The sequence below is a fragment of the Chiloscyllium plagiosum genome, chromosome 28, assembly GCF_004010195.1.
Source record: "Chiloscyllium plagiosum isolate BGI_BamShark_2017 chromosome 28, ASM401019v2, whole genome shotgun sequence".
Lineage (NCBI taxonomy): Eukaryota > Metazoa > Chordata > Chondrichthyes > Orectolobiformes > Hemiscylliidae > Chiloscyllium > Chiloscyllium plagiosum.
Genome location: NC_057737.1, coordinates 25,547,499 through 25,566,390, shown reverse-complemented (window position 1 = coordinate 25,566,390; position 18,892 = coordinate 25,547,499). Strand labels below are relative to the sequence as shown.

The 18,892-nt window shown below is 36.6% G+C and overlaps 1 protein-coding gene across 4 annotated transcripts in view; it reads right to left on the bottom strand.

Annotated features, from left to right (window-relative positions):
* Positions 1–18,892, bottom strand: part of LOC122564056 (protein-tyrosine sulfotransferase 1-like) — a 74,889-nt gene that overhangs the window by 39,033 nt on the left and 16,964 nt on the right. For all 4 annotated transcript variants that reach the window (XM_043718531.1, XM_043718534.1, XM_043718535.1 and 1 more), the window contains exons 2-3: positions 12,067–13,024; positions 7,968–8,166 (exon numbers count right to left, since the gene is read on the bottom strand). In XM_043718531.1, coding sequence (XP_043574466.1) covers positions 7,968–8,166; positions 12,067–12,923 — 1,056 coding nt within the window. In that variant the 5' untranslated portion in view covers positions 12,924–13,024. The remainder of the gene's footprint in view (positions 1–7,967; positions 8,167–12,066; positions 13,025–18,892) is intronic.

Sequence of the window (18,892 nt, the reverse complement as noted above, 5' to 3'; positions counted from 1 at the left end):
GTGGCTAGTTGGTATTCATGGATGCGGATCATTAGCTGTCTTCCTGTTTGTCCTATGTAGTGTTTTGTTCAGTCCTTGCATGGGATTTTGTACACTACATTGGTTTTGCTCATGCTGGGTATCGGGTCCTTTGTCCTGGTGAGTTGTTGTCTGAGGCATTCCTAGAGGCAATCAATAAGCACATCGACCTGGACCCAATATACCAGCCACTGCAGCGGACAGCTGGAACTGACAACCAGAAGTGGCAGATACAAATCACTATAAATGCCGGAGGAAACATCACAGAAGCGCTTCACAGGCGGCTCCCAAGCACTGACGATGTCACCTAGACAGGGGGACAAAACGTCTGCAACACAAATTCCCAGCTCAGCGAACAGAACCACAACAGGCCATACAGTAGCTAATGATAGGGATGAGAATTTCAGACAGACATTCTCCAATCCAAGGCAGATTTAATGTTGGAATAGGCAATGCAATTCACTGTGCAAGCAGATATCAGGGCCCAAAATTGTTCTGCAGTGGATCTACATTGGAAATTCTGAACACAACTGATGGGTCGGCCCAACATTAGTATTATCACCCTCTTGAAAGCTTGCCAAACGAGAAAGAATTATCATCCACCATATTAGCTAATACAAAGTATAACTTCAAACAGAATCATAAGTAAAACAAATATCCAGCTGGGAACTGTGTGCTATAAGTGTGGCCAGTTGAGAAACTTTAGAAAATATTGTAAGTTAACAACACTGCTACCACCTCAAAAACAAAAAGATCCTGCAAAAGGAAAATTTCCACAGAAATAGAAATAGTGATTCTGGACCATCAAGCTGAAAGTGTAAGACTATGAAAGAGAATTTAAAACACAGAAACATCAGTCTCAGTATTGGGTGACAGTTCGCTACGGTTGAGTCAGATCACGAAAAATAAAACTCCAAGGTCCCGGAGATACAAATCTTCAGGTATGTAGACAAATCATTACAAAGCTTTACCACAGAGGACGAAATATCAGTGAAACACTGGATACATTAAAGGAATCAGAAGATCTCATTGCTGAGCAGAAATATACATACAGAACAACCTCTATTATCCAAACAAGATGGGCGAGGAGCATTTTATTCGGATAATGGATAGCATTTTTATGGGATCATGAGATCTTGTTCAGATAATCCAAAATTTGAATAACTGATGTTCGGATAATCGAGGTTGTTCTGTACTCATCTATGTAGATACACTACTTCAGAATGAAAACAGGATTGAATTTCAGCAAGAATCTCCAAAGCTATTTAAAGTTCTTCAATTTGTCTTGTTCTTCATTACTCTGCAAGAAGATGGTATCCCATCTGCTTGGACAGAAAATTAAATAATCCATTAATGGAAAATGGAAAATCTCAGGTGGACAGCCTGATTGAAAGCAGGGTTATATTACAAGGGACAGAACTGACATAAAAGTGCTCAGAGCTAATAATTGTTCCCAAGGCAAACTGAGATGAAGACTATACGGATCTCATTCATTTAAACAAGGAGGGAAATGCATTCGGTTTCATCTGTTGATGATAATTTGGCAAAATTAGCATCATTTTTCAAAAAACTGGATGCCAATAGTGCACTCTAATACCCTTAAACCGAGAATTAAGGTTGCTTACTACATTTATCCCACCCTTTGGTTAGTATTGCTTTAACAGTCTACCAAACATCAAATGTCTCAAACCTAGAAGGGAAATAGTGAATAATTTGTCTTCGAGATGACATCCTGTTGCATGGCAAAATGAAGAAGGAACATAGCAGGTTAATGATATGCCAACAACACTACAGAGCACAGTCCTTAATTAAATGAGAAACACTAAATTGTCCAAAGTGATGAGTACATTTCTCGGATACAATATCGAAAAACAAGACATCACAATGAATTCAAGGAAGACAAGGACCAAAGTGCATATACGATGTAGAGTGCTTGTTAGGTGTGGTAATTCAAATTTAGAAAATTTATATCCAACTTAGCCAGTCTTACTGAACTCATAAGAGATCTTTTGAAAAAAGCCATATGATATTGGAGTCAGAAACAGACTACAGTTTTTGAAAAGATTAAAAAAGTTATTTTCTACTAATGTTCTAGCAGAATACAATCCAGGCACATTCACAATAGTAGTATGAGATACACCACCCATAGGATTAAGAGCAATCCATATTCAATTGAAAACTGAGAACTTTAATGGAAACTGAACATGAGTATGCAATCATTGAAAAGCAAGATTTGCACTTACATAGGGATGTGCAAAGAATTGAAATTCCAGGTCAATGTAGACCACAAGACGTTGGGAATGCTTTTGGGATTAAAGGAAATCTAAAAATGTCTCTATCATACAAAGGTTCAGACTTAAGGTGGTGAGATACAATTATGGTAGTCAATGATCCAGACAAGGTGCAAGTAACAACAGAGACACTTGAGGGCAGCAGTGGATTGAACTCTTGTAGAGGTAGAAAGTATTATTCTACAGCTAAAACAAACAGCAATAGAGGGTAAACGCAGACAAATTTGTGCAGCTCAGAAAAATTATCAAGGAGAGCACGAAGGTCAGATAACTACAACTGAGTGGTATAAATATAGTACAACAGACCAAAAGCTTAAAAGATAATACAAACATTTGATAACAGTGAAAGACGTGTTGCTGTACAACCATAAAACGGCTATACTAGTCTATGCTAATAGAATTTCTCCAGAAAATCCGTGGGGACATCTAGATATGATAGAGTGTTTTACTTTTGCTCTCCAATCAAGATGAATTGCAATGGCAAGACTTCATTTAGACTCACTGATAAGAGCACAAAAAGTGATCTTTGTGATGAGGATTCAAGGATGAGGATTTCAGTGATTTACTTTGGAGACAGGCGTCATCTGAATGGCAAGTTCTCCACTCCATCCTCAAATCAAAAATGAGAGGCAGACAGAGCAGTTAAGACTGCGAAGTTTCTGATCCACAAGAGTCCACACTGAGAATTTGCTCGACTCTGTCACACAGCAACTCTATAATACATAATCGGCAGTTGAATTGTCAATGGAGAGGTAGTTAAAAATGGACATTACAGTTTGAGAGTACAAGTTCAAGCCAAACATACCTTTGCATTCGGGCTTGGAGGAAACGAGGAGAAAAGATGAAGAAAATGGTGATAAGTGATGTTAGTAATAATGATGTAATGATTACAAAGATAAAGTAAACAAAAATGAACTACTCGAATAATGCAGGTCAAACAGAGAGAAACTTAGGGGGTGTTGTGTATGAGATTCATATAAATCAGAATGATCTAACTGACTAGTGACAGAGAAAACACTAGTCTGGACTGAGCAAGTGAAGAAAGGTCTTACATAATAAAGAGCTGTATTGGAGAACCTACTTTGCACAAATGCATATAAAGGAATGTTACAGTAAATGAGGCATTGATGAGCCTTAGCGATAAGAGCAAGCAGCCTCATGGATATTTCCTGTGAAGACTCCTACAACCCTGGGAAACTCCAGACCAGTATCTCAATCTGCAGGTAGCAGTATCGGCTAAAGCACAAGACAAAATAGCACTGAAAACTAACGTAAACAACAACATTGACACTGCAATGTAGTTTGACTTTCAAAAAGTCTGTTAATGCCACTAACTTAAAAATTTTACATACATTGTCAGAAAATATGACTTTTTAAGTCTTTTGTTTGCAAGGTAACAAGGAGGGCAGTGTTCTGAAATAGTGGCTAGAAGTCCGCTAGGAACAAGATTATGTGGAAAAACAGAAAAAAGTAGTTATATAAAGAGCTACATTGATGTTGCAATTTAAATATAGAATATTGTTCAACTCACTTGAATCAGTTTGTGAACCAATACAAAATAAAGTGCACTGTTTGTTCCATTCTAGCAAAAATCACTTTGCAAGTGAGCAAGACGACTAACAGTCCATGAAATATCATACAATAGTAAACAAATCAAGTTGCACTAGTCACAATTGTAAACCACAAAATTAGTGTGAGCTTTTCTTCTTGATTTAAACTTTAGGCTACAGTCCAACATGTTTTGGACAATTTAAATGCTAGGCTCTGCAACCCACCATCACTTCTCTACTGTATAAAGCAGAAATCACTCCAAATAAAAAATGGCCAACAAGCCAAAGTAAAATTAAAGAATGAAAAATGAAAATGTGGAGTGTAAAGGATAACAGTTTAGAAGGGCAATTACTCCACCTTTAGCAGATTTCCTCAAGGATGATTTGCGAAGCAATCATTAGTAGCTCACGAGTTTACAGCTCCATTTTCAGATTAACATTGCATTCTACAGGAAGAGATTATAGTAGGTAAAAAGTTGAAGCTCCAGTATAGATTTAGAAAACACCATTCACCACCAATTGAAATCATAGAAAGATCCCTTTATCCTTTATATTGTGACAAATTACAAACTTATGTCACAACGCTACTTTCAACTCTACAAACTTTCATTTTAGTTAATTTCAAGCAAAGGAAGCATGCCAGTTCTCTGCACAGACAGATAATCTTTCAATTACTAAACTCCAGGAGTCTCTCTACAAACTTTTAGGTCTCCAAAATCAGATGATCATTAACCTTTGCATAGGCTCTGTAGCCTTGAAGAAGTTATTCCTCTGAAATAAATACAGGAATAAAATTCATGTCAGGCATAAATATGGTACTTACATATTTAGTGCATCTTTAGTGAGGGATCATGGCTAATTTCCCTTTCTAAAATGAACTTTCTAATCTGTACATTAAATGTAAACTGCAAAAAGCAATATACATCTGCATTTAGTAGTTTGATTCTTTTATGGTCTAGAGGGAGTGTTGTGAGATACAGTGGCCAGAAGGAAGATTTATGGACATTTTCAATTAAATTTTAAAACCAGCTTTATAAATGTTACTTTATTGATTTCTACTGAGTACTTCTTAAACTGCCTCATCATACCAAGCATCCTCTAGGCAATGCCTAGCAACTCATGCTCCACCTGAAAAGGACTGCCCATTGGAACACTTCATTGTGGTATAGCTCTCCTCAGTAACAGTGTGGAGAATTAACATTAAAAGGGTATTCAGAGAACAAACCATATTAAAGGGTATTTGTTATAGCTGCATTTACATTAATTATTTATCTCGAGCTCTGTCCTTGACTAAAAGGTGCACACTCTTGTTTGGGGTGTGCTGACAGCCCAAGTGCCGAACTGAAAAGGACACTTTTCCCTAGCAAGCATTTTTTTTTAAAACAACAAACTTAGTTTTTCCATGAAGGGTACAAAAGATATATCACAAATATATCTCACTAGTTAGTGTGAAAACTGGGCTACATTGGCCATGTTTTTTGGGCTTTGTTACATTTGCTGGTGAAATGAAAACAATGGTCTGCATTATAAAAGGTCCTCTAATGGCAATAAAACATATTACCTCTGCAACAGCAAGAAGGTAATTAAAGTGAGATCTATACCAAATTCAAACAAAAGGAATTTCCTAATCAGAAATACCTAATGAAGGGATCTGAGCTATTTCCTAAATGTTTCTTGTACCATTTCAGTGTACAATTTCTTTGGCAGAACATATTCTTAACTAATACAACTTTTATTTTTAAGAAGGTGCTTCTTTTTAGCTTTAAAAAAAAGCATTAACCTGGAAAAATATTCACTATAACTGAATTATTTTACAATTTCAAGAGATTTTTCTTGCCAAAATTCAAATAATATTTATGAACAAGCAGTTTAAACAGTTTGCTCAGGCAGGTGAAAATAGCTCTTTTTAAAAAATGAAGGAGTCAAACATTTTATATTACTTTATTTTTTGAGAAATTGCACAATACAAAGAAAAACATTACAGTATGATTTCATACAATGAATCATAATTATCATGGGTTATACTTTCTGAAAAATGTAACTAACAATCTTTTCCCAGACTCCCACATGTACACAGCACACAAAGAATAGTTTACATATTTAAATGCCAATACAATTCTTTAAAACATTTAACAGACAATCAAAAAATGAACAACCTGGATTTGATTTCTTATTGTTGCACAAAGGCAGTAATAGCCTTTGATTTAGCAGAAAGCTTATCAAATACTGGATGGTCTTCAATTGGTTCTTGGGAAGCTTTTTCTTAAAAATGTTTAATGGTGGAAAGGTAAACTCAATGCATAATGATGTAGTGTATACCTTTTTTTTGCTTTCTGATGAGTCTGCTGTTGTTATAGTTTAAGAAACATTTCAAGTGACAGTCACAAAGATAAAAACAGGCAAATGCACGTTTCCCTGTTCAACAGAAAGGATTTATGTCAACTTTGAAACTCAGCAAAGTTTGACAATGATTAGTTAAATGGAATATTTATTGGGACAGTACAGGCAATAAAACAACCCAGTGGTTAAGTTGCCATATAAGTAGCAAATAGTCTTTTAAATGATTGCACATATTCCAATAAGTATGCTACTCCATTGTTTAAAAAAAAAGTTCTAGTGCTTCTCCATATCCTATCAAGTCCATATCTCTCAATTAAATGGCTACAACTTCAATAAAATTAAAATCTGTAAGTCATTGTGTTGTTATGTTTCGAAAGCATCAAAACATATCGAGGCATGGTTTATGCACCAAATTATTCAGAGGGAAAGTTCTATTCACCTACCTGATAAATTGTTCAAAAATCTATAACTAACATTGATACAAGATAGCAGTGTAAACCATAAGTTATACAAGTGATTTCACTTTACTGTCAATGTTTCATCACCACTGGAAGAAATGATAGAGTTCCTTAAAATATTACATAGAACATTTTGAACTGAATTCTAACTTCATACTCAAGAATTAGGTTTAAAGGAGCAGACAAAGTGAGTCTCATAGACCAGATATAGGATAAAAGTGCAGAAAATGTCAGCTGGAGAATAAAAAAAACTTCAATTTCTTAGAGAAACAAACTTTAAACTCTTATGCAAAAAACTGAGCTGTGTCTAACAAGCACTTCATATTTTCAACATAGTTTAAAAACTGTTTTAGAATAAGAGGTGTGCAACCTTCACGAGACGTTTCTCTGAAGTATAAACTGCAGATTTGTCATTTTAAAACAAATTTAAAATAATTTTCCGACATTTTTCAGTGATTTCAAAGATAATTGCAATGAAGTGTAAATGCAGGTTAAAAAGAAGAGCTGCTTTGTTCCTGAATTTCAAAAGTATATCATACAGAATCTATGAAATATTATGTGGAGACCTCATCAACATATTTAAAATACTGTAGAACAAAACAGCATGTAAATAGGAATACTGAATAAAAAAAGATTGCGGCCACATTCGAGAACAAGCATTATGTCCACAACCTAATGTTGTACATGGTTTCCCCAATATTCAACACTACATTAAAATAATTGAAGTCCTATTCTAGAAGGAGAACAGTGAACAGGTGAACATTTAATATTTTAAAACTACAGAATTACAACAATATTTTGAAAGTGCCTGATTTAGAATGGATTAGGACAATGGGAAACACTAATTTGTAAGACTTGATTATGAAAATTTTCTGCACATTTAAAGTATATTTACATGTTTTATTCAGAATCCACAAAGCTTCCTTACTTAGTTCAGTCTCGACATAGTTTCTATTATAATTTAACAGAATTTGTTATAAAAAGGAACAAAAAATTTTCCTTCAGTACAAAGTTCAGTTTTGCTGTACAAGGCTATTAGAAAAAAAAATGATTTGCCTGCAATTCTTTGGTTTTATATGCACACACAAAGTAAAACATTGCATCTACTCCCATAAGCCAACATCTTTAATTTCAAAAAATAGCAATTTACTGTAAACACCGAGAAGCAAAAATTAACAAATAACTGAACTAGTCAACTTTGTATGGCTGGGCAATAATTGAATATTTTTCTCAACTATTTTCTGATATGGGTAATCATAAACAGAGTTGGTTGGAAAGGATGTTCCAGACACTTAAACTCTTACACCTACCCTTTTAGTGTTTTCAATAACTGCTGGATCTGGTTTTCCATAATTGGGTGGATTTGCATATGGATCATATCCAAGCTTTGCTAACATAGGTGCAATCACTGGCATTTCACGAACTACCTCATGCGGAATTTTTCCCACCCATTTTGACAAGGCTTCAACATTGACTGGTTTGATGACTTGATCAGTAGATCGCTCAACCCTGTAAAATTGAAAATATTCCATTTAAGTTACAAAAACAGTTAGTCTATATAAATTCTATTTTCCTCCCCCCCCCCCCCCCCACCCGCATGTTAAAATGTGCTCTGAGCTTTATATAGTTTTTAAAATGTCAAGTTCATTCTAAGATAGACCCTGCATATAATTAAAATTTATTTTTGGCATTAAACATCACTACTTGGTCAGGAATTATATTTTTATTCATATTATGGCAGAATTTTTGCAGCATACTTATTGTGCATACTAACTGCAGCAACAGCATAAATCAAATTATACTGGTGGCATTTAAACTGGGGTCTTTGTACTCTGAAAACTAACAAGGAATACCTTCAAAATCGGAGATGATCAGTTTCTGATGCCTAATGAAAGTTATTTGTATTTGTATGCCAATATGTTTCTACATTGATAGCTGTTCAAAGGAAAACTAATATTTGCAACAATTAGCACAAAAGAGTTGGCTATTAGTAGGAAGTTCAGTGAGGCAAATTAAGAGTAATTCTGATGAGACCAGATTAAAATAAGTCAGCCAATTTTGTTAGCTGACTCACTTACCTTAACTGGAAAGTAATAGATCAAAGTCTCAAAGACTTGACTGTAAGCCAAAATTTTATTGCAGTGAAGCAGCATTGTTTTATTGCATGTGATGCTAAATCCACAAGTGTCTACTTGTTCAGGTGAATGCTAGTAATCTCAACATTCTAACCAAATGCTTTCTTTCATACATAAAAAAAAGGTTAATTGCCATTACTTTGTTAGTAAAACATTACTGTATGCAAATTAGCTTTGGCATTGCAGAACCTATTGATGTACTTTAGCTTGAAAGAATTGTAATTAATGCTGGTACTCACTTACAAAAGAATATAAAACACTACAAGGTTCATGTACACTACAAGGTATCCTGATATTAGATTAGATTCCCTACAGTGTGGAAACAGGCCCTTCGGCCCAACAAGTCCACACCGACCCTCCGAAGAGTAACCCACCCAGACCCATTCCCCTATATTTACCCCTGACTAATGCACCTAACACTACAGGCAATTTAGCAGAGCCAATTCACCTAACCTGCACATCTTTGGACTGTAGGAGGAAACCAGAGCACCCGGAGGAAACCCACGCAGAGACAGGGAGAGTGTGCAAACTCCACACAGACAGTTGCCCGAGGCGGGAATCGCAGGGCCCTGGCGCTGTGAGGCAGTAGTGCTAACCACTGAGCCACTGTGCTGCCCATCAGGACGTGAACTAAAGGGTGACATTGTCTCTCAATCTTCAATGCTCATATCCATTAATTGAGAAAATGGGTCAGTTATTTAGGGCTAATTACTCAGAATATATTCTGACCTGTGGCACTACTAAGATTCTCAGTGGCACTACTTAGATTATTAATCTTAGCGCTGCTTTCCAGTTTTGAGATGTTATAGTGTGTTAGCTTTGCCATCTACCTAGGGTAGTCTACTGTAGAGTGTTGACCTGCCACAGGATGAAGGTGGAACCTACTTTTAGAAGCAATAGAGAATCTAGAGTTAGGAGACTTTAACTTAAATAGTACCTTTCAATACATCAAAATCCCAAACAACTTTCAAACGATGCAGTGCTTTGAAATGTAGTCTATGAGTTACAGAGGTAATATGGTAGAGAATGTGCTGAAATTGTGCTCAAATAAATTTTCAAAATGCAATTGGCGATCCATTTCACAACTTTTATGGTTTTCAGATTACGAAGTTCAGCAAAATTTCCTAGGTTTTATGCATTTCATTACTGGGCCTGACATTAACCACAGATGGTATTATAAAATCACTTTTGCTGTTTGGTCATGGCTCATACATACAAACAAATGAATTAGGAGAAGCAGGCCATTTGATCTTTTGAACCTGCTTGACGTCATAGAGAATCTGATTGTGGTCACAACTCCACATTTTGGTTTACAGCTGATAACCTCTCACTCATTGTTACAGGAACACATCTCTTCAGCTTTAAAAATATTCAACTATCCTGCCTTCACCCTCAAATCTTAAACTGAGATAAAAAAAGTGTCCTGAAAAGGATATCTGTTACGCTGCATTGATAGAATTTATCTAGACTTCCGAATCACTTCCAATTGGCTATTGCTTGAACAAAAAAGCATTTAAATAACACCATAACATTAAATGTCCACAATGCTTCCTATAGTTTGAAAAAGAACATTTGGCATAAAATTGCTGCAGTATTTACTCAAATATCCTACAAATAAGTGATCAGATGAATGAGACAGTAACATTGCCTCATTCTGAGTGGTACAGTGGTTGTGTAAAATAGAAGCACATGGTATGGGAGATAACAGATCAGCATAGATAGAAGATTACATGGCATAAACCGTATGCATTAATAGGCCTCTCTCTGATTGGCAGGATTGAAAAGTGTGGCCCTCCAAGCGTAGTGTTGTGCTCTCATCTTTTTATAATTTAAATGAAGGAGAGAAGGCATGCTAGTTAAATTTATAGATGATACAAAGATAGGTAGGAAGGTATGTTGTGAAGAGGACATAAGCAGGTTGTAGACTGATTGAGACAACCTGATTAAGTGGACAAAAATTTGGCAGTTGGAGTATGAAGCGGAAAAATGTAGAATTGTTCACTTTGGCAGGAAGAATTTAAAAAAGCAGAGTACTCTGTAAACAGAATGACTGCAGAAGTCCAAGATGCAGAGTAATCTAGGTACTCTAGTGCATGAGTCACAAAAGGTTAGCATGTGGGTACAGCAAGTGATTAAGTATTTCATTGGCTGTCTATCCTTTATTGCAAGAGGAACTGAACATAAAAATAAGGATCTTACTGACTGTGGTGGGGCTGAATAGCCTACTTGTCCTAATTCATATATATTTGTAGGTACTTGGGAGTACCCCAAAATTTGGAACCTGATATACACAGTCATTAAAAAAAAAGGTTAGCAGGATGCTTAAAGTGTAATATTTACATTCCTTCTAATTGCTCCAGTCACAACTGAATCGGCATGAATGGACCATTGGAGCAGCTGTGCAACTGAGGGGGGAGCATTGGTTATTGGGTCAAAGTATTTAAGCATTATATATCTTACTCAAAAAACGTTAGAATGGCAAGACTCTTCAGCTCTTTATATTTCATTGTCAGCTTAAGTCCATGTTTTGTTTGGTACTGAAAATCAAATATAATAAGAGCTTCACATCCAAAACTATTTAGTCAAATTAAAGATCTGAACATAAGTGCAGAAGTATAAATTAGAGAATCATGTGGAACAGCAGTTGGAGTCTTAAAAACACCTTCATATATTTTTTCATTATTCTTAGATGCATTACGGGTATCAATACAGGTACCAGCAAGGCCTGCAATTGTGGTACATCCCTAATTACCCTTGAATTCAATGGCTCACTCAGCCATTTCTGACAGCTCTGACGCTGGAGTCAAATGCAGATCAAACCAGATAAGAACAGCAGAATTCCTTCCCACTGAACAAGATAGTTTTTCTTATGGCAAAGAAGAATAGTTTCATAGTCACCATTATTAAACGTAGCTTTCAATTCCAGAATTATTAATTAAATTCCACCATCTGTCATGTGGTGTTTAAGCCAATGACACAAAAGCATTAGGCTGGGCCTCTGGACTACAAGTCCAGTGATATTATCATTAAACCACCACCACCCGAAACTGGAAAATTGAACTATTAAGGCAAAGCTTACAATACGGTTTTTGAATCTTCTTTTGATGTTCTTCATAACAGTACCCTAGCAACCACAAGCAGCACAGGCCTATCAAAGGTATTTTACAGGACAAAGCGATGTGTTTTGTTTTGAGTTTTACAATTACAATGAGGTTTTTCAATTCTCAGAATTGACTTCAGATATTCTACAAATAAAATGTTAACTAATACTTACTTAGAAAGAGAAACACCTCCTGCTTTCCCTATCATTTCTTCATGATGCAATACTGCTGTATTCCAAGGAACACCTAGGAACTTCAGAACATTCTTCATCCAAGTTTCAGGATGCAAAACGAGTTGTTCATAGTGTACTGGTAAACACTTATTAAACCCAGTTTCCAAACATTGATTATACATGGTCTCAATAGCACGGTTCCATTTGGTCAGACAGTCTCTGTAACTGCTGAGGTCAAATCCTGCTATGGTAACTTTCCGAGTAATCATGGAATGTACTGAAGCACGTCCATCCCGTATCATTAGAATGAATTTGGCATTGGGAAAAATTTTGCTCAAATAAGTCAATGATTTGAGAGCAAATGGATCTTTATTGCATAAGTACGTAGCAGGTTCCCCATGTTTAACAATGATTTCTAATAAAAAGGCTTGCATGGCCGAGTCCAGCACCTCATCAGTAACACCAGCTTCATCCAATCGCTGTTTCTCTCGGCCAGATCTGCTCCACATTTGTTTCATTGCAAGGATTCTAGGAATAACCCGGGTTTCCTCGCCACAACGAATTTCAGGATGGGCATCAAGCATTGCTCTCATGAGTGTGGTGCCACTTCTTGGTACTCCTCCAATAAATATTAATGGCATGTCTTTGTTGTAAACAAGTCTACTTGAACTATTTTTGAATCCAGATTTTGAAATGTAACGTAATGATCTGCCACTATCTAGAATGTTAGAATGTTGCTGCGTATGCTCTTCTACTCTATGGTGGCATTCTATTGCATAACGGCCAAGATAAAATACAGTTAGTGAGCTGATCACTAAACATGCTAATAATAAGTTCTGTTTTAATTTGCCTACCATTTTGAAATATCACTAAGATAGTTATTGATCCAGATATCAAAATAGTCTCTTACAAATCTGCTTTTAAATCAATTCCATGGCACCAAAACAGGAAAACACATCTGAAAAAGAAAACAAAATGTCAATGAGAAAGCTGCATGAGATTACACCTCAAACAGACAACCGTACAAAAGTACTTCAGAAGTAAAAACAACTTTTGTAATACTTTTGGTTCTACATTAGGCAGCTGAAAATTTATCACCTTAAGTAGACAAACAAGCTACATCGTCAATTTACTTTCCACTGCAAACCAAGAAGTATTAGCTAACGGTGAAATAGAAAGTTTTAGCCTGTTTAACAATATATTTATGCATGCTACTAGACAAACATAAATCCAGAGATTTCAAGAGAAAAAAGCTCAAGATCAAAAACATGACAAAATATCTCAGGAATTAGTGACAAATTTGCTCACAATGCTCATAAACCAATCATGTTTATGTTCTTACAATTTAGGTAATCAAAAGGGTTAACCACATCATTTTTAAGAACAATTCGATCACACTCCCCCCACCCCCTCTCTGTGTGCGTTATATTAAAAGGAGTTCTGCTATACACTCTAATAATCACCATTTTAATCACAAATTCTGACAGTACAGATGGAAGCTGTTTGGCCCATCGTGTCTGCACCAATTTTCTGAATGAGTTAATGACTTGTGCCAACTTTTTTTTTCCCCAAATAACCCTGAATATTATTTCTACTTAAATTGTTATCGAACACTCTCATGAATGCCTTAGCTGACCTGCTTGCAGGCACTGCATTTCACAGCCTAACTACTCACTCTGTAAAAAGATTTTGCTCACATCAAATCTGATTATGCAAATTACCTTATATCTGCACCTCAATGTTCTCAAACTTCTTATAAAGCGGGAACAATTTTCAACAACTCTGTACAGGACTCTCATAATTTTCAAAACTTCTGTCAAACTTCTCAGTCTTCTCTTCCCCAAGGAAAGCAGTCCCAGCTTCTCCAATCTATATTCATAATGGAAGTATCTCATTCTTGGAGCCACTTCCATAAACCTCTTCTGTACACAAGTGAATTCACATCTTCAGTGTGGCACACAAAATGCAGCAGCTGAGGTCCAACTAGTGTATTCAACTTAACTTCTCTGCTCATGTGGTCTGTGACTATTAATAAAGCCCAAAATACTGAATGCTTTATTAAATACGTGTTTTACATGCCCTACCACTTTTAATTACTTATATACATACAAGTTATGTCTCTCTGCTACTGCGTGTGATTCATTTAATACTGCATCTCTATGTTCTTTTGACCAAGATGTATCATCTCACATTGAACTTCATCTACCACATAACTGCTCAACCCATGAGCTTATTAATGTTCTTTTGCAGCTTTACACCATCCTCCTCACAGATTAAAGTGCTTATAAAATTTTGACATACTGGGAAAAGCTACATTCATACTATCATTTGAATTGGGAGTAGGCTATTTGGCCCATCTAGTCTGCTCAACCAACCAGCAGAATTGTGGCTACTCTGATTGTGGCCTCACCTGTACATTTTTATCTACCCCAAACAATCTTTGAGTCCCTGGTTAGTGAATCATTTACTTCTATCTGAAAAACGACTCTGCCTCCACTGCTTGCTGGGAAGAGTATTTCAATGATTCACAAATTTTGAGAGTTCAAAAAAATTCATCTCAGTCTTAAATAGGAAACCTCTTAAGTTTAAAGTGCATCTGTTATGTCAATTCTTTCTCAAAAGAAGAAATATCTTTCAGCATCCACATGTCAAGTCCTCTTAGGATTCTGCACATGGTTAGTCACTTTTTAAATTGCAATTCCTAGACTTTCATGAGTTCTCTATTACCTGCCTTCTGAACTTACTGCACTCTTTGCTCAGGTATAACCCCAACCTTGTCTTCAAACGTAGGGACAAGGGTAGCGCTGTTGTCATCTGGAAAACTGACTTCGGCCTTGCTGAAGTTGCATGTCAATTTTAACAGTTTCTCCTACCTATCCCTGGACAGCGACCCAATTATTGATCCTCAAGCCAAAGATTCCACAACAGTCACAGACCTTATCACCTCGAGGGGCTTCCATCCACAGGTTCCCATGTCAGATTCAAAGCGTTGTTAGCTAACTTCTATCTTCTTCCTAAAGTCCATCCATAGGTTGACTCGGTAGATGTACTGTTTCAGCCCCAACAAACCGATTTCTCTATACCTAGACTCTTTTCTCCATTTGTCTAATCTCTTCCCACTTAAAATCAATGTCTCTTAAAATCAAGGGGGAGGGCTTCAGCAATGTTTAAAATTTCCTTGCCCAGATGTTCACTAGACACCCAAAATATATATACCCTCACCCTCCACAGGACAGTCTGAAAGCTGCTTCTTCCTTTAATTGAAACCCAATCAGTCCCCATCCAGCAGTGCACCATGAGCACTTCAAAATTTGTCTTTCAAAACAATTCACTTCAAATAAAGAGAGGTTCTAGAGATACTCACACAAATCTTAGCTTACAAAAATGCCTGTTAAACATGGCTTATTTCAGTTGTAATTGGACCTTTTCCCTCAACTCTTTGTCAACACTGGCGATTATATTGGTGTCATGTCACATTTCATCCAGAATTGAGAAAATTTCAATATTGTTTCATAATTCTACCTTTCACTCAGTCTCATATGGTTCATTGCCACCTTTTTTTTTCCTTGACTTTCCATCTCATTAATCGACTAATTCATAAAATGCTCCCATAACCGAAGGTGTTCTCATACCTACCCTGACTTGACTTCCTCACACTCTAGACTAAGTAAAGACTACATTTCATTTGCCCAGTTCCTTAGTCTCCTTTACATCTGATGTAATTAAGCAACCTTCTACAAAAATGCTTCTGGAGATCCAAAGAGAGCAGCATGGATCGTGCAGCTGCTCCTGGGATTTCAGGCTTAATTAAAGATGTATTAGTTTATTTAAAAAAAGACCAAACACTCATTACAGCCATAATTTTACTAACAAGATTTTTTCCATTTTGTTTCATTAACATGAAAAAAACCCAAAATTAAAAAAAGACATTTGGATAGATACATAAATAGGAAAGGTTTGGAGGGATATGGGTTGTATGACTCTGTGTTGATTTTCCTCCATCATCGTCCCATCTGTTTCAATCACACTGATTATACTTCTGTTGTAACCCTTTCAATTCCATAACTATGACAGGTCCCCTTGCTCTGATCTTATATCCTATTAGCTTACATATTCAATAAATAATGTTATCTTCATTGCAAAGCCACCAAACACATCTTCCCCCTCTCCTCCGCCTCCAGCATTCCAAATAGACCATTGCCTTCTGAAGTCAAAAAGTATGGAGCACAACAGATGATCCAATTCTCTTTTCCATTCCTGTCATCTTGTCCTCTTCCCACAGCATCTAAGTATCTCAGAAGATAACCTCACAATTCAAGTCCCTCCCAAATTAAACAGCAATTATGTATATTTCTCTCAATCTAGACTACCATATTCGCAGCTCAGAATGCGGTTACTTTACAGTGAGGGACCAAACAAGATTCGGTGACTGCTTTGGGGAACACTTCCATTCTGTCCATAAGCTTGACTCAGAGCTTCCAACAACCTGTCATCTTAATTACAGACCTCTCACACTGACATTTCTGTCTACAGCCTGCTGCTTTTCTTTCAACCTGTCACTTCAGAGCCTTCTGGAATCATAGAACATGGAATTCAACAATTTTAGACCATAAAACCATGGCCCCTATTGTGTTCCCTTATTTTTATTTGCCTCCATTTCCTGTTTTTTTTCCAGACTTCCAATATCTGTTCTATAGTTTACGTTCTTCTATGTATTCTTCGACTTACATAGAAGGTTTGACCACAGATTAAGGTACCAAAAAGTAATGCATATCATCTTCAAGAGACCAGGACAGAAACAAATTGAAGAATGAATCCACCAGCATGGGATTGGGATACAATACTCTAGGTTTTCTTCCTGTTTTCTTTTAAACCAACTGGGTGGTACATGCAAGAAAGGACTCCTGATGGAGAAATTGCCTCAAAACATGCTTCAAAATCAAATTTTCCGAAGAAAATACCATAAGATTCAGAATTAATTTTCACGTTCTTACTAGTTGGGCACTGACTTAACTGAGAAGTACCATGCATCTTATTTATATAAAAAAAAGTTGCATCATTAGAATTTACAATTTCAAGTTTTTTGTGCATTCAATCCTTTTGACACAGATAACTTTGACACAGATTATTTTGAAAATAATCTCGGTTTGGCTACCAAACAACAAAAGTAAAAGAAAAAGAACAAAAATCCTTTAAAGTGGTAGAATTGTTGGGCAAATCTAACTTCAACTGTAATGATAAATACCTTCAGATATTCCACAAATAAAGCAAACATCTAGAGATGGACACAGATAATTAACACAATTCAGAATAAAAAAAAAAATCTCTGGGCTCCTTGTTAGCCAAAAACGTACGGCAGATATACAAAGTAGACGAAACCAAAAAAAAGTGTGCTCGGGATGCTGTTGAATGATCCAGACAAACCAGACTCTCTGTTTCCGACATGAAATATATCTTACCTTATTGAATAGTTTGATCAGTATTGCCAGTTATGGATGTTATTATGGGAATCAACATAGGCTTAGCTATTCTTTTGCATTCAATGTTGAACACTCTGCAAGTTAGACTCAATATCCTTTCCTGGCTAAACATTCCTTCCATTGGCATCTGATGGAAATTTCATTCACAGGTTTCTAACTCCTACATACCATCATGCTCTACCTAAATGTTCCTCCACAGATTCCTCTATGCTTGATGTTGAAGGGGAGGATCACAGATGATCGGACAACTCCCATGAATCTATGATTATGCTTCTTGGGAGGTGCTGATAATTGGAAAATGTAAACAGCTCTGTCCTAGTACTCAGCAGTGAATATCAAATACTATTACATCATTGCCCAAGCTTTATGTCATCACATCCTCACACAAACAAATGCCACATAACAGAATGTAACAATCAAGCACCCTTATGTTAGTCTTTTGCTTTTGAACAATTTACTCATCACCATAGCAACAGAAGAATCTCAAGCAACTGAGTGTGTGGAGTTTGCACATTCTCCCTGTGTCTGTGTGGACTTTCTCTGGGTTCTCCAGTTTCCTCCCACAGTCCAAAGATGTGCTGGTTAGCTGAACTGGCCATGCTAAATTGGTCATACCGTTCAAGGATGCGCAGATTAAGTGCATTAGTCAGGGGAAATGTCGAGCAATAGGGTAGCAGAATGGGTCTGGATGGATTACTTTTTGGAGGGTCAGTGTGGACTTGCTTAGCCAAATGATCAGTTTCCATACTGTAGAGATTCTATGATTCTATGAAGAACCCAAGGAACCCCACAATGCAAGCAATTGCTGACAGACTAAGAATGTCCCTCTTACCACTTTCCCATGGAAGCCTAAGGGATGGCAGAATATTAACAGGTCATTAGTATTATTGCATGCAGATACAAAGTTGTACTTCAAATTCCTTAAACTCATGAAAGAAAAACAAGAAAGAAAGCTATCAATGCAACTTGTAAATGTAATCAAAGCAAAACAGAAAATACTTAGTACAATCACAACAATTACATTTCATAGGAATATTTTTTGGCTGTTAACATCATAAAATGAGGACGGCGGAGAACACTGCAGTACCAACTACAGGTATCAGCACCTGTTCAAGGCGAAACATTGCTACCTGATCTATAACTGAAAATGTGTTGCTGGAAAAGCGCAGCAGGTCAGGCAGCATCCAAGGAGCAGGGGAATCGACGTTTCGGACATGAGCCCTTCTTCAGGAATGAGGAAATTGTGTCCAGCAGGCTAAGATAAAAGGTAGGGAGGAGGGTCTTGGGGGAGGCGCGTTGGAAATGCGATAGGTGGAAGGAGGTCAAGGTGAGGGTGATAGGTCAGG